This window comes from Sinocyclocheilus grahami, unplaced genomic scaffold (assembly GCF_001515645.1).
Source record: "Sinocyclocheilus grahami isolate Dianchi unplaced genomic scaffold, SAMN03320097.WGS_v1.1 scaffold1133.1, whole genome shotgun sequence".
NCBI lineage: Eukaryota > Metazoa > Chordata > Actinopteri > Cypriniformes > Cyprinidae > Sinocyclocheilus > Sinocyclocheilus grahami.
In genome coordinates this window covers 55,402-80,797 of record NW_015506312.1, presented here as the reverse complement: position 1 = coordinate 80,797, position 25,396 = coordinate 55,402, and the positions used below count along the sequence as shown (strand labels likewise).

General features: G+C 36.5%; 1 protein-coding gene across 1 annotated transcript in view; it reads right to left on the bottom strand.

The window, feature by feature from the left end:
• The window catches only part of LOC107567205 (glycine receptor subunit alphaZ1), a 55,560-nt gene extending 52,898 nt beyond the window's left edge, over positions 1-2,662 (bottom strand). The window contains exon 1 of the mRNA XM_016252846.1: positions 1,888-2,662. Within this exon, the coding sequence (XP_016108332.1) occupies positions 1,888-1,934 (47 nt within the window). The 5' untranslated portion in view covers positions 1,935-2,662. The remainder of the gene's footprint in view (positions 1-1,887) is intronic.
• Positions 2,663-25,396: the final 22,734 nt, after the last annotated feature.

Genomic DNA, 25,396 nt, shown 5'->3' with positions numbered 1-25,396 from the left:
ATAGACAGACAGACAGACAGACAGACAGACAGATAGACAGACAGACAGCTAGATAAACAGACAGACAGACAGACAGACAGACAGACAGACAGAGATATTATTTTTTTTAAAGAAATATTATTATTCAAATTATTATTATTAAATATTATTATCATTTAATAATAATAATAAAATAATAACAATAATAATATACATATAATAATAATAATAATAATAATAATTATTATTATTATTATTATTAATAATAATATTTAATGATGTTTTTAATCATAATTTTGTCATAATAAACCATAAAAAAATTTTTGGGGGGGAGGGGGAGTTAGAGATTCTGATCCGCTAATTAAAGCCATGAACACCCAAAGAAACAGGGAGGGGGACTTGAAAGTATTTATTGCTAATACATAATTATATATTTCAGTATCGTTTTCAAATAATGTTTCATTAACAACAAAAGTTTGCAACGCGCGCTAAATGTAATGTTCGAAAATGCCATTGCGCTAGGACGTTACCATAGCAACAGCAGCCTAATCGTTGTCTACCGCTAATAAAACATAAATATTGTCATTATTATTTTTTTTTATGATTTACACATCACAAAAATATTACAAAAATTGTTGTTAGGCCTATGTCTTTAAGACAGCTGACTATATCGCTAACTGCGATACGTGGGTTGACAAACACAGTGCAAGACGAATCTCAACCCATAACAATCAGAACATTACAGACAGAAATTATTAATAAAAAAATAATTAATTCTACTAAAACGTTTTAATAAATAAATCGCACACTTTTTAAAGGGGTCAAATGATGCGATTTCAATTGTTCCTTTCTCTTTGGAGTGTTACAAGCTCTTGGTGCATAAAGAAGATCTGTAAAGATGCAAAGACTAAAGTCTCAAATCCAAAGAGATATTCTTTATAAAAGTTAAGAGTCAGCCACGCCTACCTAAAACGGCTCGTTCGAACACGCCCCCACATGTCTACGTCACTATGTGGGAACATTTGCATAATGCCGCCCAAATGAAGGCGTAACTTTTATTCTCGCTGTAGTATTGTTGCCGCAGCCGCCATGTCGTGAAGGCGCTGTGTGCTTCGTTGTGAAAGCAAAACTACTTTGTTTGGTCTTCCAAAAGAGGACGATATCGCTTCATCATGCCTAGAGCTGATCCGTGCTGGTCGCTGAGGGAATACATCAACTTTGCGCTGTAGATCGCCATGGACGAAGCGAGTCCAGCCCGGGGTCGTCACATGCGGCCGCAGGCATCACAGTATGGTGAGGGGCGTAACATTTCCATCACACGCTTGAGGCATTCAGCCAATCACAACGCACTGGATAGCTGGCCAATCAGAGCACACCTCGCTTTTTCAGAACGATGAGCTTTGTAAAAATCGACGTGTTTCAGAAAGGCGGGGCATAGAGGAGAAACAGTAATGTACAGTATGTGGAAAATAATGTGTTTTTTTAACCTTAAACCGCATAAACACATCTCATTACACCAAATAATATTCTTTTTAGCAACATCATATGACCCCTTTAATAACACTGCCTCATTCATTACAGGTGCCTTCATGCCTGTTGATAACATTCTATTCCTCAAATCACCACTAGTGTTCGCTGTTTAGCCTGTTTTAAAGGGAATCCTTTCCATTTTGACTTGGATGCCTGAATGACACTGAATTATGACTTATTTTTAATTAGCAGACATGCGATTACAGTAGATGAATTAGCAGGCCAGCGAGTCAATCATTACTTGAAATGATCATACATATTTCCTTAAATACAACATTCTGAGCAAAAGTTAAAAAAATTTTTTTTTTTTAAACCTATATCGTTAGGAAACAACAGCCTAAATAGCATAAAAAGAAAACACTCCTGCGCGATACGTACCTGAAAAACACAATAGTTTCCCACAAATAAATCCCGAGTGCGAACATTGTGTCAGGTTGGAGATGAGTGGATGTAGTTCGCTACAGCTCAGTGCACCCTACAATTCCTTCTTCTCTCACTTCTGAGGTGAACAATTCGTGCTTTGCTTGTTTCAGATTCCCAGAAAGGCCAAACAAGTCTCAAGAGCATGCAGACAAGCAGCTGGTCATCTTCCCGACAGCGGCTGAGCAGGTGAAGCGGAGCTCCAGTTTCACGCGGGTTGCGGAATTTCAGCTGGAAGCAGCGCTGTGGAAAAAAACTCGATGAGACCAATTCAGATGTTCATTCCGGACGATCCATAGCAGCATTACATGCGCAGTCGCCAAAATATTCAAAGACGCTCCATCGCAAACATTTAAAACATCCGAAACTATGCACTATATCTCCTCAGAGCGCCGGAATGTCTCCAAAGTCATTGGGAAAATATACATACGCGTCTGCTCTTTTCCTCCGCGCGCCTTTTTACGCGCATCCCAATGAACAAATGTGCCGCTTTCGAGCCACGCGTTAGTTTTTAGCTACCTCTGGCTGAGGTAGCCTGATTTAGTGCGTTCTTGTTTCCCAGGGGTGAATTGTTAGTGCTGCATGAAGCTACTTCCATTGTCTGGTCCAGTTACGAGACGCTGCTCATTTTTGGTTTCAACGCCTTTCTTGAATCCTCGTCAGAAAAGCCCAAACGCTGATATTTCAGCACACAGAGCCTGTTCCATCGCTCATAAGCCCCTCAGCCCCACTGTATTTCTTGCTGCAGTCATTTACTAAACTCAAAAAGCACCTCACACACTCTCAACACACGCCCACATGCTGCTGTCATTGGTCTGAATGGCACTCCAGACAAATGCCTCCTCCTCGGATTGGAGATGCGCACTGCCATATGTTGGACTTCGAGGGCTACACTGTTTTGGGGCAGTATATATGCATTTATGCATGGCACAGTTTTCACAAACATACTACAGAAAGGCATTGCATGCAGGGCAGAGAGCTGCTGCGCCTATAACTCTCTTTGCGCCACTGCCAATTACGATGTTTATTAAATTGCTGAGGAGATACTCTGTACCTAAAAAAGATCGAGTTTTGTTTATTTTTAGGCAAAACTTAAAAAAAGAATAATAAACAGCTATTAATTTTTATTCATTCACCTTTTTTATGGCACGTTGTGACAACAGGGTACAATGAAATCATCCATAAATGACCTTTTCAGCAAAATATGAACATTAAAACAATCATGAAACAAACAATTCATAAACCAGCAAAAATTAATACAAATATTAATAATAAGTAAACACGTGCACTACAAAAAGAGATGTTAAAACACATTGTCATTTAAACACAATGTTATGTGCAACCAGAAACTGCAAATTAATGCATTAATATAACCAAAATATAAAACATGACCAGCCATTTGTAATTCTACAAAATCAAAACGGACAGATGTAAAAAAAAATATGTAAGGTATGGTCAAATGTTGTCTGGGTAGAGAACAATGTATGCACACTGGCACATCAAAATGTTTTAAATCTCAATTGCATAAATTCTGCTTAAGATGATTTGATGGCACAAATGCTTTGTAATGTTCTACAGCTATTCGCTACAATACAGTATACATTAAAAACTGTTACCAATATCAGCTATACTTATGGTCAACTGAAACAATCATACACAGTTAAGACTAGTGGATATCATTTCTTATAACATAAGATCAACGTAATCTCATAAAGTCATAAAGTTAAATTTTGCTTCATAACCAAAATGCATTTGTAATGCACTAGCTATTAACAACAGTATTCATTAAAAATAGTTACCAACATCAATTACATGGTCTGATGCTCTTCCAACTCCATAGTTGTGGTGCAGTATTAGCTCTAGGCTTGAAGTTAAGGGAAAAAACTAATACATTTCAGAAGTTTCGAATGCGCTAAGGCATCATTACAAATATAACAGTGCATGTAAAACATACCGGTACAAAATGAATTTGAAGGAATGAAATTGCAGGTTTAACACAGCAATGATTTTCAGACCTTCTTCAGGTCAAGTCATACGTGAATATATTAATAGAAATATATTCACAAGTGAATATTTGTTACAACAAATTATCCACAGGAGATGTGTGTAAGTAATGAGTTCACACATGAATATATCTGTCATATCTGTGCATCTCGTCTATAAGAGATGCAACAGCACTCCTTTCCATGGCAGCTTCAACTTTCAACTTCTCAGTCTTTCCATCTGTTAATTTTTCCAAACTCAACATCCAGCTTAAAGAGGGAACAGTTTCAGAACATATTCTAAATCAACAGTGTTACCAGCAATATCAGAACGTATGCATTGTCTATTAAAATATCTTACGAGTGATATAAAATATCTTATGAGAAAATAAATAATGAGTGAACTGCAATGAGATCTACCAGAATTGACATATCAAAGAAGCACTGGATTTTCAGCCATTGTGGGAGTCCTCTTTGATAGCCAAAAGACATATTTCTGATGTACATCTTCTCCATTGCTGGTTTAATTGAAGGTATGTTCTCTGTACAGGTAAAATAACTGGATGCGAATGACACTGGAAGCCAAACACATTCAAGCTACAAATGCCCGTGCCCGCTCTCTCTTGAAAAATAAGGTGGGAAATTAAAGACCACCTGACAAAAGTCAAGGAATGCAACAAACAATATTCCTTCAGTGTACAAATCACATTTGGCTGTTTTGGACATTAATTAGACATTACTTACAATCCATCTCATTTTAGTCTGAACCCGCAAAGATGGGAAAGTGGTGACTAAAACAACTTTTCAGCACTTGATGGGTACATAAGAACAGAGCAGAGCAAAATCCATAGACACATGGCATGTACAATATCAACACTGTTATCTGTTATGGCAAAGACAATCGAGTAAAATTCAGTGTGGTCCAATATTTTTGGAGTTTATATACTTACAATTCATGCTTCTCCACCAAGTGACAGACACATACTTTGACAAGCAGTCTCCTGGCCTTTATCTTAAATGTTCCCATTTTCTTGTGTTCCTCAGTCATCACTGCTGCTTTGCTTTGAAGTAGAGAGTGCAGGCCACCCTGTTCATTTGGCACTGGAACATGCTACATTAATGGAGGTATAGGGAGACATGCTGGCTGCTAATTTAAAGTGGTTTAATTTTTTTTACTCCTTTGATTCACAAACTGGAAGATTAAAAAAATTGTTGCCTATTGGCGTTAAAAATATACAGTGGGTATAGAGAAGAATCAGCCCTCATTAAAATAATCACATTTTGTTGCTTTGCAGCCTGAAATGAAGACGGACACAGTTTTTGTTTAATCCAGCTGTATTTACAATTTATAACATCCAAGAGAAATGCATAACACTGACATGTCAGAAAAAGAAAAAAAACAGAAACACTTAGTTGGGAAAAGGATCACCCCCCTCTTAAAAATGACTTGTTAACTCAATCAGTTGTAGCTAATCACCTTCTCAATGGCACACAAAGCCATTTGAGTTTCAACTGTGATCAGCTGTGATTGTTTTGATCAGCTCAGCATGAAAAGAGCTTTCCTGGAGTATTTCAGTACTTGGTAGTGAAACTGAAGCAAACAATCAACTATGGGTGGCAAGGCACTGTCAAAAGATCTCCGGGATAAAGTTGAGGGTTAAAATCCAACAAAACGTGTGCCAGAATGCTGTCAACACAACAATGTGTGTTGATTTTTGACATGTGTAACAACTTGAACAAACTTTACACTTTCTTGTTAACTATACCTTTATAATTTAGTTGCCTAGTCTGCTAAGTGTGGCTTTACTGAGTTCATTTGTTAACACAGCTAAAGCCAAAAATCAGTATAATGATATTCAAACGTTATTTTACGGTTAGCATAATGTTCCTGCAATTTTCTTTCCACCAAATTCTATTACTAGCTTCTAGTTTCTTTAATATTAACAGGATGTTATTTAGAGGTTAGTATGATGTTCCTGAAATGTTCCTTCAACTAAACTTTTATTAACAACTCAACATTTTCGGATGTTGATCTGGAACATTCAAAGAACGTTAAAATGTCTGGTTTCTAACAACATTATTTTTTAAGGTTAGCATAATGTTCACTTCTTTAACCAGGTACAACATTTAAAGAGAATGTGAATTTGAACAGCTATCTGCAAATAGTGTATAAAACTGCACATTTTCAAAAGACTGGTGTTATAAAATGGTGACAAATGACAACAAAAAGAGTATACAAGTTTCATATTTACGATTATAAAGAATTATAACTTGACAAACAAAACATACAAAAATGTGCTTAATCATAGATCTAACTTAGAAGACAGAATTCACACACACACAAAAAAACTAATTTGAAAGGGTTTTGAACTCAGCATGAAAAGAGCTTTCCTGGAGTATTTCAGTACTTGGTAGTGAAACTGAAGCAAACAATCAACTATGGGTGGCAAGGCACTGTCAAAAGATCTCCGGGATAAAGTTGAGGGTTAAAATCCAACAAAACGTGTGCCAGAATGCTGTCAACACAACAATGTGTGTTGATTTTTGACATGTGTAACAACTTGAACAAACTTTACGCTTTCTTGTTAACTATACCTTTATAATTTAGTTGCCTAGTCTGCTAAGTGTGGCTTTACTGAGTTCATTTGTTAACACAGCTAAAGCCAAAAATCAGTATAATGATATTCAAACGTTATTTTACGGTTAGCATAATGTTCCTGCAATTTTCTTTCCACCAAATTCTATTACTAGCTTCTAGTTTCTTTAATATTAACAGGATGTTATTTAGAGGTTAGTATGATGTTCCTGAAATGTTCCTTCAACTAAACTTTTATTAACAACTCAACATTTTCGGATGTTGATCTGGAACATTCAAAGAACGTTAAAATGTCTGGTTTCTAACAACATTATTTTTTAAGGTTAGCATAATGTTCACTTCTTTAACCAGGTACAACATTTAAAGAGAATGTGAATTTGAACAGCTATCTGCAAATAGTGTATAAAACTGCACATTTTCAAAAGACTGGTGTTATAAAATGGTGAAAAATGACATAACAAAAAGAGTATACAAGTTTCATATTTACGATTATAAAGAATTATAACTTGACAAACAAAACATACAAAAATGTGCTTAATCATAGATCTAACTTAGAAGACAGAATTCACACACACACACAAAAAAACTAATTTGAAAGGGTTTTGAACTAGACATTTATAACTAAACCACAAACCCTTTGCTGGAGAAAACATACATTGGTGTAATTGGACTTATGAGTCAAAATTGTAGTTACGGAGATATATCCCATGTGACAACTAGCCCCGGCCTCCCCCTCATCATTCCTGCAACACACATCAGGAGTGAAGTTCACTGCAGCTCAATGTCACTTCACTGCAGGCATAATAACATGCATGATGCTTGCCAGCGCAAAGCTGCGAGTGTAAAAACAAACATGACGTAATCATGTCAAACGTGTTTCAAATACAGTCAGCATCATTCTACCAATGAATACAATACCTGAGAATAGAATAATTTTGGTTTACTAAACGTTAAATATTAAATATCTGTTATATGTATATATGCTATCTTAAAGTGTTGTTTTAGCACAGAAGCATTCACTGTATGAGTTGGGATCTGTAATCAAGTGCAGTTTGTATCACTTGTATTTGTTTTTACAGAAATGTGACTCATACATGTTCTGCTTATCTCTGTCAAACTCTATAACACCTTGACAGCTCTAATATTTCACAATGAATAAAGAGTCTGGAAATTCAGTTCAATTTTGTTATCCAACACAAACAGAACAGAAAGAAGTGATTAAAGACATCAACAACTCAGCGGCTGAGACTGAGACTAGATTCGCCCGTTCTACATTGTTCCCACTGCCATTGTTGTAAGTGGGCCAAAAACACTGACAGAATTGAATAATGTCAGTTCAGGCTGCTTTGAATGTACTTTATTAAAACCTTTGAATAGGAAGTTAAGATTAAAGTGCTGTATACCATGCAAAATTGCTAACACAAGCATTAAATGCTGAACAGGATGACAGAATGACAGGACTAATGCAATAAAACACAACTTTAAAATGTTTATTTCCATTCACATGCCCGTGTTATGAATTACCGGAGAGCCAGATCATTTTACTGTGTATAGGATAAAATAACAGATTCTTGCACTTTCTTTTCTCCATTCTGACATTAATCTATTAATAAAAGACAAATCATAAAAATGCATTAGTCAGATACCAATGAAGAATAAATGTCTAAAATATACCGTAACTAAGCATTGAATTAACATATCTAATTGATATCTAATGATGTCTGACCCATGCCTGTTAAAACCACGTCTCTTAATAAAAGCTTGCACATGGATCCTCACGTCTCGTCGGTCCCGTTGCAATGAGAAAATGCTCCTAATTTAATGCAGTTGGTTTCATATGATCAGTGTGACGAATGTCGATCTTCAATGGTGCTATGCAAACACCGTCACTCATTGTTCAGGCACAGAAAGCTCTTACTTTCATCTCGCATCTCCATCAGTGGGAGGTGAATGAGCTGACTGTATCATCTAGATCAGTATTTCCCAATCCATGGGCCACGGAGTACCTCAACACTGCACATTTCTTTTGAATGCCTCTCTTAGGTAATGTAATACGGTAAGCATACAGTATGAGATCACTTTATATTGGAAATGAACTTTCAATAGCTAACAGCGCCAGTAGTCATCATTAGCCTGTATACCTTTTAAATACACAGACAGACAGACAGATAGAGGCTAATGAAGGGCCAAACAGGAAATACATATATTAAATCTTAATATATAAATGTAAATCTGAATGTATAGTTATACGTTTTAATATATAAATGTATATGTTGTTATAATTCTAAATATATACAGAAAATGTAAATCATAAGTATGAAGTTATAATTCTGAATATATATATATATATATATATAACAATTTGAATATATACATACAAATATAATATAATACAAATCTTACTATATAAATGTAAATCCTGAATAAATAGAAGTAAATCAGAATATATTGTTAAAATGTATAAGTCAATATAAATGTAGTGAGGTAGTTCTAATTATGAATATATACAGTAAATGTAAATTATGGGTATATAGTTATAACTCTTGGAATATATAGATTCAAAATTGAATATATAAATGTAAATCAGTATGTATAATGTGAATATATCTGAAATCTGAATATGTAGTTATAAGTCTGAATATATAGAAGTCCAAAAATATAGTTATAATTTTGAATATGTGAATGTAAACTGTGAGTTTAAAGTTATAATTCTGACTAAACAATTGTAAAACGGTATGTATAATTATAAATCTTGAGTGAGTAAAGTTATAATTCTGATTATGTAAATGTAAAACGGAATTTATATTTATAAATGAAAATATGAGTATCTATTGTCTACATTTCAACATAAATATATCTTTATTATCAGCCATGTCAACAGACAGATGTTCTGATTAATTAATTTTTAATATGAAAACAGTATGCCTATTCATCCTGTATACGTGTATCATTGCAGATATTGTAGTATAGTATCTGCTATTACTGATGAACTAGTCAGGATGCTGTGTTGTGAATATTGTTAATGTTAAGGCATTTCTGTAAGCCCCCAGCCCACCCCTCTACCCAAATGAAAAGTGGGCTTTTGTAGTGGCTGGTGCATCACTATGACTTAATCAAAATGACTTATGACGGTCCTGAGCCTTACACGGCCTAATACAGTTTTACGAAGCAGACATGGGGAATATTCTAGGTGTAATCAAGAATGTGTTTCCTCTAGAAAGGCCATGAAATGAAAAAGATGAATGTGTTGTATGCTTCATCATAAACGAGAAGCTTTTTCAGTAGGAGACACAAAGGCTGCACAAACTCATAAGATCAATGTAGCATGCTCATATTATCTCTCTTGATGAAACAGCTTGCTGGTAATCATCTCTATACTATACATGTGATTCAGCAGCAATAGAAACGCACAATAAAATATCTTCTGCATGCATTTACAGCCGATAAATTAAACTGGTAAATAATGTGAAGAGAGTGATGCTACTTACTGACCTTTGGCGGTACGCTATTCTATTCAGCTGGTGTCAGACTGGTGTCAGAATATTTAACCCAATGAAAAGTTTTGCTGAAAATTTACTCACTCTAAGGCCATCCAAGATGTAGATGAGTTTGTTTCTTCATCAGAACAGATTTGGAGAAATGTAGCGTTCCATCACTTGCTCACCAATGGATCCTCTGCGTTGAATGGGTGCCGTCAGAATGAGAGTTCAAACAGCTGATAAAAACATCACAATAATCCACACCATTCCAGTCCATCAATTATAAGAAACACATTTATCACTGAAGTGTTTTGACTGTAAATGGACAATGTTTCTGGCAGAAATACCAGTCCATAATCCATAATAACACTCCAGTGAAAAAGTCCATCTCCTGTTGTCCTCTCACATCAAAATCCATTGACATATTAGTTTAGATCTGTTTTGGACTTGTAAACTGCACTTGATCTGTGAATATTTCTATCCAGATGCAGATTTTTCATTGGAGAAAGCAATATCATGGATAGAGAACATCTTAATTGTGGATTTGTTTCTTACAAACATGCAACTTTTTGCTTCACAAGATGTTAACTGATGGACTGGAGTGGTGTGGATTATTGTGATGTTTTTATCAGCTGTTTGGACTCTCATTTTGACGGCACCCATTCACTGCAGAGGGTTAATTGGTGGGCAAATGACGTAATGCTAAATTTCTCCAAATCTGTTCTGTTAAAGAAACAAACTCATCTACATCTCGAATGGCCTGAGGTTGAGAACATTTTCAGCAAATGTTCATTTTTGGGTGAACTATTCCTTTAAAAATAAAGAACCCAAAAGAACCTTTTATTCAGTGGAACGGTTCTATGGATGTTAAATGTTCTTCATGGAACCATCAATGCCAATAAGAACCTTTATTTGTGTACCCATTTATATCCATTTAAAATGAACTGGGAAAAATGTAGATGTAATTTTGCTCAAGCGTGACTGAGGTTCCCTCGCTTTCTTTCTAACCTGAACATATTAAAACACAGACCCATTTTAGCAACTGGGAATAACATTCCGTCTCTGTATACAACAGGATGGCACATATCGGTGATCATTCATGCTGAATAGGCACACCTGTGCCCGGGATCGTGTGTCTAGGAGCAAGGATCCACTGGAGAGCCAATGCTAGCAGGTTACACATGCCAATTCTGGGAACTGTCAACGATTTTTCAGCCCTCGCTGCTGCATCGTTGCCGATTTTCCTTAGAAGGAACACCCTGCTGCAGAAACGGGACGAGAGACAATTTGGCTTCAGTTTTAGGGGAATTATGTGTCTAGCATTTGTTATGGGGATGATAAATCCACCTGTCTCTGGAGTGAAAGAGCACATCCTCTGGTTCTCATCCAGGCTCAAAATGATCAGAGGGAGTGCTTGTCGCTGATGCCGTGTGACAAATCGGCAGAAGCCGATGCGAGATTATTTGTCTGTTCCGACAAATTTGTTTATGTGTTAACCGAGTGGCTTATGAATGATTCTACCAACTTGCCAGAGTAAATTTCCGCATCCTGTATCGGACGCGAGAGCATGCGTCTTGTAATCCGACATGTTGCCATCATGTCTTCAGAAGTATCTCATGAATATGAAGGGAGGAGAGCTGGCTTATTAATTTTAACAGGTGCTATTTCAAAGCATCCATGTGTACTGTTGTCGCACACTTAAGATAGCTATGAAACCACTCCCTGACCGCAACAGCCCTAACCTTGACTGATGGCACAACCGCCTCCGGCAATCACATTAAAAGCCGCATTTGTTCATATTCGCACAGGGAACCACATTTTGCAATCTCCTTAATTTAGGCAGACTGATAAATCGCAGGGCTGGTGCTTTACTGCCACAGCGTGTTACGTCCCCAGCATCGACTGCCCTTGAAACGAGCACTGTCCTATTTCAAAAATAATACTAGTGATGCATGTTCTGAGGTTGCAAAGACCTCTGAATTTGACCGCTTGGGGTGATCACTGCGGGAATCTGAAAATCGGAGGAATGGACATTGTATTAATGAATGAATGAATGAATTGTCATAATTGATGTTTTGATACCAAGGACCCTCACATATGATGATCTATTTGCAAGGGATCCCCTTCTTAAATTATAAAGGCAGCTATAGTTTTGTGCATACAAACCCATTTATACTGTGTGAGAAACATATTAAGTGTGATATTACATCGACAACAAAATTAAATATTTATTTGCAAAATTAAATAAAGTAAATCAATAATATACTATCTGGAAAATATTTGTTATTACATTCACAGCGCATCAGAGATCAACAAACTGGGTTTAAAAGTTTGGGCTCAGTAATTTTTTTCTTTAAGAAATTAGTACTTTTGACATTATTTGACAAATTGACAGTAAAGACATTTATAATTGTTTGAAAAGTTTTCTATAAATAAATAATGTTCTTTTGAACTTTCTATTCATCAAAGAAACACGGGGGGAAAGTGTGTCACATTTTCACAAATTTGATTGCTATTATTGACAACACTGATAATTATATCAATCAGTATGATTTCTGAAGGATCATGTGACACTGAAGACTGGAGTAATGATGCTGAAAATTCAGCTTTGATCACAGGAATAAATTAAATTTTTAAATATATTCAAATAGAAAACAGTCATTTTAAACTGTATTCATATTTCACAATATTACTGTTTTTTTTATTGTGTTTCTGATCAAATAAATGCAGCCTTGGTGAGCATAAAAGTCTTCTTTCAAAAACATAAAAAAAAACCATCCAACCCTGAATTTACTGAACCCAAACTTTTGAACATTGGTGTGTTTTATTAATATTAATATATTAATATTGCTCGCATCCCCTTATAACCCCAAAGTTTAAAACCCCCTGCTCTAAATGACAAGGATCTGGAAATATTTAAAGAAAACAGATCAGCAAAACACTGAAAAGGCCTTATAACAACACTTCTGTGTGCCTTTATGGAGAGCCCAACAGATTTGTAACACACCACTATCTGTTTGTACTGATAATATCCATGCCTCCACTACCCAACGTATGAATGTCAATGATCAATTTCATTCTAGAGAAGAGAAATGAGAGTGTCTCTGTCGTTAATTGCACTCTTAAGGTGTTAGGGTGAGCCTGCTGAGTTATTGAGCTCTCTACCGCTTCAGCAGAATCAATGATCAGGGAGAGTTCCTGCAGTGTGTCAAGGTGGGGAGATTATGACAGTTAAGAGAGAGAGAGAGCTGGACAGAAAACACCTTGTAAGGTACCTAAACCACATGGTGGTACTTGTAAATACAATGAAAGTTTTATGGTTCTCCTTCCCACCACAGTAGGAGTTTATTTCTAGTGGGCTAGTGTAATATCCCCTCGTCCACTGCAAGATGATGACCTCTAATTTGAACTACAACTATAGCAAAGGGAATGCAGATGAATAATGCATAAGTCTTGTCTGCTAGTACTGTTGGTCTGAGACGAATGCAATTACACGTCCCCCAGGAACTAAACTAAAGTTACTGTATAGGGAGGATTCATGTGTCCAGAGTGAAAAAGAGACATACTGTAACTGTTCAGCTGAGGTCAAATAGTTGTTTTAAATGATCCATGGTGGATTTTTAGTGCATAAAGCCAAAGCAAATCAAATCATGATTGAAAATGACTGACTTACATTGCTTTCAATGTATACATTTCAATTCAGGCTTAGAAATCAAACCTATGTCCTTTGCATTGCTGGCACCACAGTCTAATTGGGGTACAGCAACATTACATCATGACAAGCAAGAAAACACTGAATACACTGACTAGCTGATGGCACCAAGGAACGAGCAAAAGAACAAAAATATTATGTCTATAGCATACTTGTGAGATTACATGAAGAAACAGAACAAACCGAGACAGACTAAATCCAGAAGAACTGTGGCAACATCTCCAAGATGCTTGAAGAAACCTTTTTTTTTTTTTGTATAACCACAGCTTTACTACAAATATCATGGTTAAACTATGGTTAGTGTAGCAAAACCCTGTTTAATTTGTGGTTACCATGGTTTAATAGTAACCATGTTTTTTTTTTTTTTAGGATCACTGCTTTAGGATTAACAGTATAAGCTAATTTAAATAGTTTCCATGTACTTGTCTAGATCAACAAGAAAAGAGATTTAGAGCCAGATTTTTGTTTGTGTGAAATTTAACGTGAAAATGTGAAACATTTATTGTCTTGTCATATTTAATTAGGAATTACATGAATCATGTAAAATATTTTCAATTCAAAAAGGTGAAATTTTAAGAAAAAAATAGAGTCGTTTGCGTCTATGGATATTACTGTCAGTCGTTTAACTTTTCTATTGCAAAGGTTGTCAAATATAAAATGTTTTGCTACTTTCATCTTACCTCGCTCTCTTTCAGCATTAAAACTGATGCTTTATGCTGCAATATGCTGAGCTGATATCTGGCAGAGTATAAAAAATAATTTGTACTGCACGTGTCGAACCCGTCCATCTGCGCTCATCTGTGGTTGAGTATACTTTGAAAGCTGTGCACGAGATGGAGCGGAACGCAGGCCTAGAAAAACCTTGCTGCGCGCATACAGTATACATGCAGAAATAATGTGTGCATTTACACCAAGCACACTATAATAATACTCTAGTGTACGCCTAAAAACCGAATTAAACTTCAGGATTAACATGCCAAACATTGACCCCTTGATGTCCCTTGGTCTTGTATGTCCAGTTGAAATATTTTATGAAGGTTTTATCAACCTGAAATCAAGTGCGGACTTAAAAATGTATAAAAAAAAAATTTGTTTAAAAAATTTAATTAACGTGTTGCAATTCATTAACACTACCATGAACAATATAAAATAGTTTTGTTTATAAATGTCTTGAAATGATGGTTTCATGCTCTCAGCAGCCAAAAATCTACTGCCCAAAACATTTTGTTTGGCACAAATATTGGTTATCTTCACTACAAGTGAACCTAAATTAAATCTAGGTTGTCTTATCTTTGGCATTTTAGCTTTGTTCATGGTCTTAGAGGATCAAGGCAGTTATGCAACCTGTCCATGCTGGCATCTACCTCGTTGTCATCTACCTACTAACAAATGACAGTTAAATTTGCACTGCAGAGTTTGATTGAAAGCCAGTCCTTTCATGGATAGGTATTTTCTACTCTCTTTAAAAAGTTGATAAGGCTAGTTATTTATATCCTAACTACAGTATGTACAGTATCAACACCTTTTTACAAGATCATTTTTGGGTCGTGACCCACTAGCCAAAAGCATATATGTGACCCTGGACAACAAAAGCAGTGTTAAGTCGCTGGGGTATATTTGTAGCAATAGCCAAAAATATATAGTATGGATCAAAATTATTGATTTTTCTTTTATGCCAAAAATCATTGGGACATTAAGTAAAGATCATGTTTCATGAAGATATTTTGTAAATTTCCTACTATAAATATATCAAAACTTAATTTTTGATTAGTAATATGCATTGCTAAAAACTTCATTTGGACAACTTTAAAGGCGATTTTCTCAATATTTAAATTTTTTTGCACCCTCAGATTCCAGATATTCAAATAGTTGTATCTCGGCCAAATATTGTCCTATCCTAACAAACCATACATCAATGGAAAGCTTATTTATTCAGATAATGTATAAATCTCAATTGACCCTTATGACTGGTTTTGTGGTCCAGGGTCACATATTGTACAGATAGCCTCAAAGCTGACATGCACTAAAAGCCAGAAAAGTCTGGTTTTGATTTCACGGGTTCTTAATAGCTCTCTCTCTACGTGGAGAGACTCAGTGTTTCAGGACACCGAGCATGTGAGCGATCTACCGATCGATGAACCTGACCGTCTGCTGAGATCAAGCATTGTGCATCTTCTGCATTAACATCATTGATCAGCAAACGCCCCAGTGCTGACCAACAGCAAAGAGGCTGTTGAAACCAGTCTCCCTAGATGCTTTAAGAAAGACAGTTTGCATAATCCAGTTGTCAGTCTTAAGAATCCATCCAAAACCGAGCCATTCATGTAATGAATACGGCCTTCTTTATCAGGTTTTCAGACATTCGAATACATGCAAATTCCTGCATAGATTAAAAGAACATAATGGCAGCTTTCAGGTTTCCCAGCAGGAATGAATAGAAATGCTGTCATTAATTTTCTGTTGGGGTAATAATTGGCAAGGTCAGCCGCGGTTGACATTTGCTTGTCCCACTAAATGCTATCAAACAGATCTAGAGCCAGCCAAGGGACCCAAGACAATTCTGAATCATCAACTGCCTTGTCCACATCTTCCTGTTGAGAGCGAATTTGCAGTACCACAACCGTGTTCGAAATCCCAGGTGTCTCATATATAAGAAACAAAAGAGTATTTCTAAGGGTGCTGACTGCTTAGATGACGAGTCCCTCATTTACCTACCGAGTACTGTTTTCGAAAGCACACCGATTACATGCTGTGCATGACGGGTGATTACGCAATTAGTCTAAATACAACAGAAGTAAACACGAAATTGCAACTGGCTTCCAAAACAATAGAAGAATGCAACTAGCCAGGCGTTTAGAATATTTTCTTACTGCTTTTCGTAGTATTGTTTCATGTAGGCCACAGCCCAGCTGGATTCCCAGAGGGCATTACAAGCAGATGCAGCACGCAGGAAGTCGGAATGAGCAAAAGCCGTGTGCCGCAAAATCAAATTGAAAGCATCAAACAGCACTTGATGAGTCATATGGCAGGATATATGTAGAGTTCTCTGTGCAAACACAGTCCATGACCGAAAACTTGAGCTTTTAATGAAATGCATATATGAACAAGCGATTAGCGGCAAGTTCCGATTGACAGAGAGCTAAGTACAACATTTCTGTTTGACTAGAAGCTGCTTAAATAGACCCATCACTAGACTCTTTTGGGGCATGATTCCCAGTAAAATATTACTGATAACTCCTTATGTGTCGATGGGATTGACGTAGACCTTACTGAGAATCATTTTGGAACATCACCATGGAATAAGCGGGATAATCAACGGCTAGCCATGAATTAAAGGATTTTAAATGCACTTCGCGGCGCGTCGGGTGGTTCTTTGCCTCCACGTTGTGCATTTAAAATCCTTTTATGCATGGCTAGCCGTTGATTATCCCGCTTGTTCCATGGTGATGTTCCAAAAGGATTCTGTGTATATATACACACATTAGTGAGTGATATGCATGACATTTCACTTATAAAAATGACTAAATTAGTCCCCCTCACTTTTCAGGAGATAATCATTATATTTTAAAATGCTTATTTTGCTTGGCTGCAGTGTAAAGGACAATAAATGGTAGCAGGGCACATGAAATGACAACTTTAAAAGCTAAGCAGTAGGCTTTGCCAATCGGTTGCTTTGGCAGCGAGTGAAAGCACAGGTGATAAATGGTTTAGCGCTTGTACCAACATTCGCATTTCAGGAAATCAGTTCAGGTGAATGTCACATGACATAAATAATATTCATGACCAAAGCTGCACCTGGAACCGAGCCGCAGACAGGAAACAAACTTCATATGCCTTCACACTTTTCTACACCTCGGTGTAACAGCATACTTCAATGTCGTAATAATTAGCAGTCTCTTTTTAATGTTTTCAATATTAATGCTAGTAATATTTCAGCAGGAGATACTTTATAGTAATGAATCCCAGTCCTTCAGACTGATAGAAGCTGGTAGAAGTTTTCATCACTGCTGGGATTATACATGACAAACTAGGTAATGGATTATTGGTGACACCTTACAGTTTCATTAGTTAAGGATACTATTTAACAGGAACTACATAATAACTAACATGAACTTAGCTGTATTTTACATTTTGCAATTCATTGCCTTTTGTTTCAGGGTTAATGGAAATGTACAGGATAATGTCAATTACATTTACTTTTTTTTTTACAGTGTAGGTTAATAAATGCTGTAAAACACAGTACTCATTGTTATAGTTCATGTTAATTAATGCATTAACTTTAAACTCTGGCAGTTACAACTTTGATTTCTCATAATTGTGACTTTATCTCTCACAATTGAGGCATTATGATTTGCAAAAGCTCACAATGTGACGTGTTTCTCATTTTAAGGCAAGACACCACAGGTGAATGGCAAAAAAAAGAGGAACTAACAGGTTCACCATACTTGCCTAGCTGATTGATTACATTATGAAATGCACACATTTGTATTAAAAGTGTTTATAAATATTATGTTTGAATATCTGAAAGATGCATGAACTATGCATTTTCATGAATTATTACAAAAATATGACCATTGGATAAAGCCAGGTTCATAAAAATATGAATAGAATGCTGTATAAAATCAGGCAAATTATATATGAACACAATTTTCTGTAAAAATCTTCAGATATGAATAAAACTGGAAAGTTTGGTATAGGAAAGTACCACTGAAGTGGAGATTTCTGGCTCATTTTCATGTATTGTAATTGAAATCTACAGATGCAAATAGATAAAGTGCAATAACATAAACACTTAAAAGTGTATTTTTGATGTTTTCTTTCCACTAGCCTGAAGCAACTTGAAAAGCAGCATGAAAAGCCAAATGGCCCAAACAATTGCATGAAAACCTTTTTATTTTTTTGCCTGTACACTCTTAAAAATAAAGGTGCTTCACGATGCCATAGAATAACCTTTTTGTCTAAATGGTTCCATAAAGAACCTTAAATATCTGAAGAACCTTTCTGTTTCACAAAAGGTTCTTTGGGACGAAAGAAGGTTCTTCAGATTGTAAAAAGGTAAGAAAGAGATGGTTCTTTAAAGAACCTTTGACTGAATGGTTCTTTGTGGAACCAAAAATGATTCTTCTATGGCATCGCTTGAAGAACCTTTTGAAGCACCTTTATTTTTAAGAGTGTAGTGTCTTGCCTCTAGAAAACATGGGCTGTGAAAATTAAACATGCCGCTACAATACAACCTGAAAAGACTGTATCTCCACAGCCTTGTTTTCATTACATGAAATTACATATGAAATCTACTCTGAATAAGATCTATTGCTCCATGTATATAAAAGAATAATGAAATTAGTGGACTTCAGTGGAAAAAAATCTTCCCATATGGCCAAACAGTAAATATTACTAACAAGTTCTCTTGTTGAGATTATAAACCAGCATGTGTTTGATCAGTGTTCGGGCTGCAGTACTATTACAACATGAAACGAATCTCAGCTGTGTCGTGCTTCAGATTCACTGCACCGTCACTCCTGTTTTCATCAACGTGATTTCATAGGATGGAGGCAAGGGCTCCCTGCTAATTACACTGAGTGCTTTGTTGTGCGATCTGCAGTTCAGCTCTCCGTGATGGTCTCTCACTGGTCTTGACATTCACATCAATAGCAGTTTGAGAATGATGGATTTCCACTGCCTGCAACAAGCTGCCTCTTGATTAAAAATGCTGCATGTCTTGTGGTCACAAAGTGCATGTGGAAGGTCAGATGTAAGAAGCGTAATGCAGGCGAAGTTGGGTTTCAAAGTCAAGTTCATGACTCTGTGTTACTCGTTCAGATAGAATCAACGGTATCCTCCGACATGTCAGAGCTGTAACACTCAAAGGCATTTAGTCATAATGAGTAATCCTGCATTAGTAAGGTGATGTCCTAGATAGTTTAGTGGAGGATTCCCTTTTGAGACATTTCCAATGACTTACCTGCAAATAAAAATGTTTGCTGAGAATTTCGCCAAAAAATGTGGTGTTTTGGTGTAAAACAAATGCATTTTAAGCCATGATGACACTAGACATTTAGCATGCAAAAATTGTTTCATGCATGCAAAAGTTTGGTGTCTATGATTTTTTTATGTTTTTCAAATAATTCTCTTATGCTGCTTTTATTTGATCAAAAATACTGTAAAACCCTAAAATATTATTTCAACTTTAAATAACTTTTTTCTATTTAAATATATTGTAAAATGTAATTTATTCCTGTGATGCAAAGCTGAATTTTCAGCATCATTACTCCAGTCTTCAGTGTCACATGATCTTACACAGGCGTTTGTGAATGAAGCAGCATTTTTTAATAAATGGATTGAGTGAATGATTCAGTGAATCTCCCAAAAACTCACTTGTTCTTTAATTTCTGAATGAGTCTGTGTTTTTGAACTAATTAGTTAATTCAGTGATTCATTCACATAAAACAATCAGTTGTTACCACCTACTGGCATAACACTGTACAATTCAAAAAGAGTCAGATCAACATCACTAACTCACAAACCGAGAAGTCCCAACATCAGATCAGACACTGGAATTAACTATCTGACAAACTGTTTTATACAAAGAATTGCATTTAAAGAAATCAATCAAATGATGGTGAAAAACACTGTAACAGGCATATATATATATATATATATATATATATATATATATATAGATGCACTGTGTATTCACATGCACTTTTGGTATTTCAAACAACTGATTCAGGTGTCTGGATTGCAGTGGTGGAGCGATGCTACGGTCCTAGAAAAGCAAGACAGATCATACTAGTCTACTACGTTCTTCACCTCCAACCCAAAAGATGGAGAACTATGCCGTTCAAATTACATTCAGCACTAATTTTGTGTGCATGTTTGCCTGCTTTGCATAATTCCTTTAGTGAATTGGGGGTTAAAACAACCCTAAAAAAAGCTAGTAATTTCAAGGAAATTCTCCCATGTATCTTTTATGAAGTTCTAGATATATGACCACATTGTGAACTCATAAAAAACCATGCTGACATGTCTTGCTGTGCTCTATTAAGAACGGAAGGAGACAGAATGGGGGAAGGAAAGAACATGTTTCCTCAGAAGACAGTGCTTCCAGGAAGAAGAAAAAAGGGAGGGCGCTTCCTCAACACCGAGGTGTGTATTTTATGACTCCATTTGGTCTGGGACAGGCTTCAGATGCAAGCTATATCGTGCCTCACATCATGATGAATTGTGGTATACGGCAGGCCAAGATGAATGCAATTCACTGAACAGCTTTTCTGGTGACCCTGCTATCGATACCAAGGACTCACTCCAAATTATTCAATATCTTCGCTCGCATTAGTTTCGTGGCCAAGGCTGTCGGAGTGAGAGACTGCAAATTCTGAGCGCTAACTACAGAGATGTTGTAAATAAAGGTCTGAGGACATATTGGAGAGGGAGCTGCCCCCCGCCCCCATCGCTGCACTGCTGCATTCAATCTATGTAGGTCTGTACTGCAGCTAAATTTACATTCTATGTGCTGTGACTGTCACAGGCTCCTGCCTTCAGGTTTATTGCCATCAGATTCTCTGCTGAACATGCTGCTGCACGAATATACTTCATTTGGAAACTTTTTTACTTGATGTCAATCTGTCAGCGTGTTCCTTATTCCCCAAATGCACATTCTGGAAATACTGCCTGAGTCGGACACATTCAGCTCACCCATTCTTCCTACCTGACTGTGGGGCAAATTCACTATTTGTGCTACTTTTGCCCAGGACTAATAAGACTAGTGGGACATACATATGTCATAACAATGTTTCTGCAACATTGTGAAAACATATTTATGATGTTAAAATAGCCCAGATATTTGTTGTATTAGGACAAAAACGTGATCTCAAACTTTTCACAACATGCATTTTTTTAATATAATGCAAACAAGTATTTTCACTACATTTTTGAAGTGTCCCAGTTAAGTAAATTTTTAAAACCTAGATAAAACATCCACAAATATTGCAGCTTGGAGTAGTTTTATTGCTGTAGTAAAAAATGATGTTTTTATACTGATGTTTTGAGTCTACTTTAAGGTATATTTCTTCCAAAAAATGAAAATCTATAGAAAATTTACTCATCCTTAAGGCATCTAAGATGTATATGAGTTTGTTTCTTTATCAGAACAGATTTGGAGAAATGTAGCATTCCATCACTTGCTCAGCAATGAATCCTCTGCAGTGAATGGGTGCCGTCAGAATAAGAGTCCAGCTGATAAAAAAAAAAAATCACAATAATCCATGTGACTTTTGTTCATCAGTTAACATCTTGTGAAGTGAAAAGTTGCGTGTTTGTTTTAAATGCATCCATCATATCCATAATATTGTTTTTTCCAGTGAAAAAGTAGTCTCGTCTGAATCAGGAGAGAAATATGCACAGATCAAGTGAAAACAGTTCTAAACAGATATGTGGGTGGATTTTGATGTGAGAGGATAACAGGAGACTTTTTTCACACTGGGAAATTAGTTATTAATGGATTATCAGAAGCAATGGCTAAAAGTTAAAATGTCTTAATGATGGATTTGTTTCTTACAAACACACAGCTTTTCGCTTCACGATGTTAATTGATGGACTGGAGTGGTGTGGATTACTTGTGGATTATTGTATTGTTTTTATCAGCTGTTTGGACTCTCATTCTGATGGCACCCATTCACTGCAGAGGAGCCATTGGTGAGCAAGTGATGGAATGCTACATTTCATATTTGTGGCTAAACTGCTACAAAATTGCGGTGTAGTACTGCATATTTCTGTTCATATTCATAAATCACAAAATCTGTGATTCATCTGGTTAATTATAGAAAATACTGTGAGGCTAGTTGATTTTGCTCAAACATGAATGATATTTACTTTTTTAAAGCAAAGCAAGTAAGCAATTTAGGGTTGTACTTTTCCAATTGTATGTTTGTAAAAATAGAACAAGCTTCCAAAGGTCTTTTTTTTTAAGAAAGAGAATAAAAGATTGCTTTCACTTTTTCTATTTGGATGTTGTTTGGGAACAAAGAACAGCCTCTGGAAAAGTCAACCTTGGTAAGAGCTGCTCTTTTGTTTCTATGGCTTTGAATCCAGTAGTTACCAATGAATATACTTCTTGAATACTGATCAAGCAAGCCTCGCATAAACATACTTTAATCTTCCCGCCTGCAGTTCTGATAACTACACAAAGACATATGAAGATTGTTTGCTCATTTCAGGAATGTTTCAACCATTTGTTTTATGCAATATGAGTGTGTAGCAGCGTCAGTAGTCTTTGGTCACGCTTTGAACATTACATTGCGAGTTTAAGGCTGTCTGAACATAATACGGCAGATGCTCATGGACGGTCTGTTTGCTGAAGTGAGGGAGTGCCTGAGTGCCTGTCTTAAGGACATTCTGTGAGCATGAAAACATATGAAGCCTGGAGACAAAAAGACAAAACAGCATTTTGAATTATTTGCTTCAGAGACAGATTCCATGGATGTCTGTCAGGGGTTTTGCAGGTACTGCCTGGCCTTTCCTCTCGGCTCACTTGTTGTTTTTCAAACTCACACTGGCACCTCACAGTCTCTATGGCTAAAGCTGTGATTTCAAAAATAATAGAGCAGGACTGACATGGAGCACCATGGCAAATGCATTCATGTAGCGCAGTCCAATTAAATAAAAACGTGCAGTGTCATAGACGGATGAACACAGACAAGTTTCCTTATTCAACTGATTCTGATCCACATGCTTTCATCTCAACACCATTTGTTTTGATCGCAAAAGGCACAAAAAACTGATTCACTAAAAAGAATCGGCTCATAAGTATTAACTGTTTGTGAATTAAACCACTCCACTACCATTGTATGACTGCAAGTCAGTAAAAAGTTTCACATGCAATTGTTTCTGATTAATGTGCTCTCGTTTTGACTACATTTGATTCGATTTGATTCCTGAATTTGGCTACACTGGTCACACTGTATTTTGCTGATTTGATTGTAAAATTCACTAAAACCTGATTCACTTAAAAACACATAAGAGTCACTGAACTACTCCAGTAGTGTTGTATAATTGCAAGTCAATAAAAAGTTTCACATGCTTTCGTTTAGACTCCATTTGATTTGATTTGATCCTGATTCGATCAGGCTGCACTGGTTGCGATGTATGTTTCTGATTAACTAAAAAGAGTGGGCTTATAAGAGTCATTTCTTCATGAATCATACCACTCATTCCCATTGTATGATTGCAATTTAACATAAAGATTCACATGCTCTCATTTCTGATTAGCATGCTCTTGTTTCAATTGATTCAATTCCGGAATCTGGTTACACTGGTCTTGTTGTATGTTTCTAAATAACTAAAAAGAATTGTCTCAAACGAGTCATATGTTTGTGCATCATTGTACTCCAGGCCTGCCGCAACTCAATCAACAAAAAACTATTTCAATAACTCAACTCAAATCAAAATGCTCTCAAATTTGATTCAAGAAAGTTTTACCTTTGTACATTATAAAAACCTTCATTTGAAAAATTAACAACATGCTCTACAATTAAAAGAACCAAAGACTTAAACTACTTCAGTCGGTGTGCATTGAATTGATTTAATACATGAGTTTCACAATTTGAGTTGAATTACTGAAATAAATGAACTTTTCCACGACATTCTAATTTATTGAGATGCACCTGTAATCGATGAGTTAAAGCAAAACACAGTGACGTGAAGCCCTATGTGTCATCACAGAGCCACTAAAAAAATTGAAAGATCGATCCAAGGACTAGTAGAATCGCTCTTGGGATTGAATGACAATTGAGATTAATCGGAAAAGGGATCATTTTACTCAGCCCTATATGTCATAATCAGGGTTTGAAATTGGCACCCGCCAACCCGCCAAATGCAGATAAAAATCAGCTGTGGCGGGTAACGCTGTCAAATCACTAGCCAATTTGGCAGGTTACTTTTCGTAAATTATGCTTACTAATTAATTTCTTGAGAAAGTTCATGACCAGCAGATGACATTGCACCCCAAATCATCACAGACTGTGGAAACTTAACACTGGACTTCAAGCAACTTGGGCTATGAGCTTCTCCACCCTTCCTCCAGACTCTAGGACCTTGGTTTCCAAATGAAATACAAAACTTGCTCTCATCTGAAAAGAGGACTTTGGACCACTGGGCAACAGTCCAGTTCTTTTTCTCCTTAGCCCAGGTAAGACGCCTCTGACGTTGTTTGTGGTTCAGGAGTGGCTTAACAAGAGGAATATGACAACTGTAGCCAAATTCCTTGACATGTCTGTGTGTGGTGGCTCTTGATGCCTTGACCCCAGGCTCAGTCCATTCCTTGTGAAGTTCACTCAGATTCTTGAATCGATTTTGCTTGACAATCCTCATAAGGCTGCGGTTCTCTCAGTTGTTTGTGCATCTTTTTCTTCCACACTTTTTCCTTCCACTCAACTTTCTGTTAACATGCTTGGATACAGCACTCTGTGAACAGCCAGCTTCTTTGGCAATGAATGTTTGTGGCTTACCCTCCTTGTGAAGGGTGTCAATGATTGTCTTCTGGACAACTGTCAGATCAGCAGTCTTCCCCGTGATTGTGTAGCCTAGTGAACCAAACTGAGAGACCATTTTGAAGGCTCAGGAAAGCTTTGCAGGTGTTTTGAGTTGATTAGCTGATTGGCATGTCACCATATTCTCATTTGTTGAGATAGTGAATTGGTGG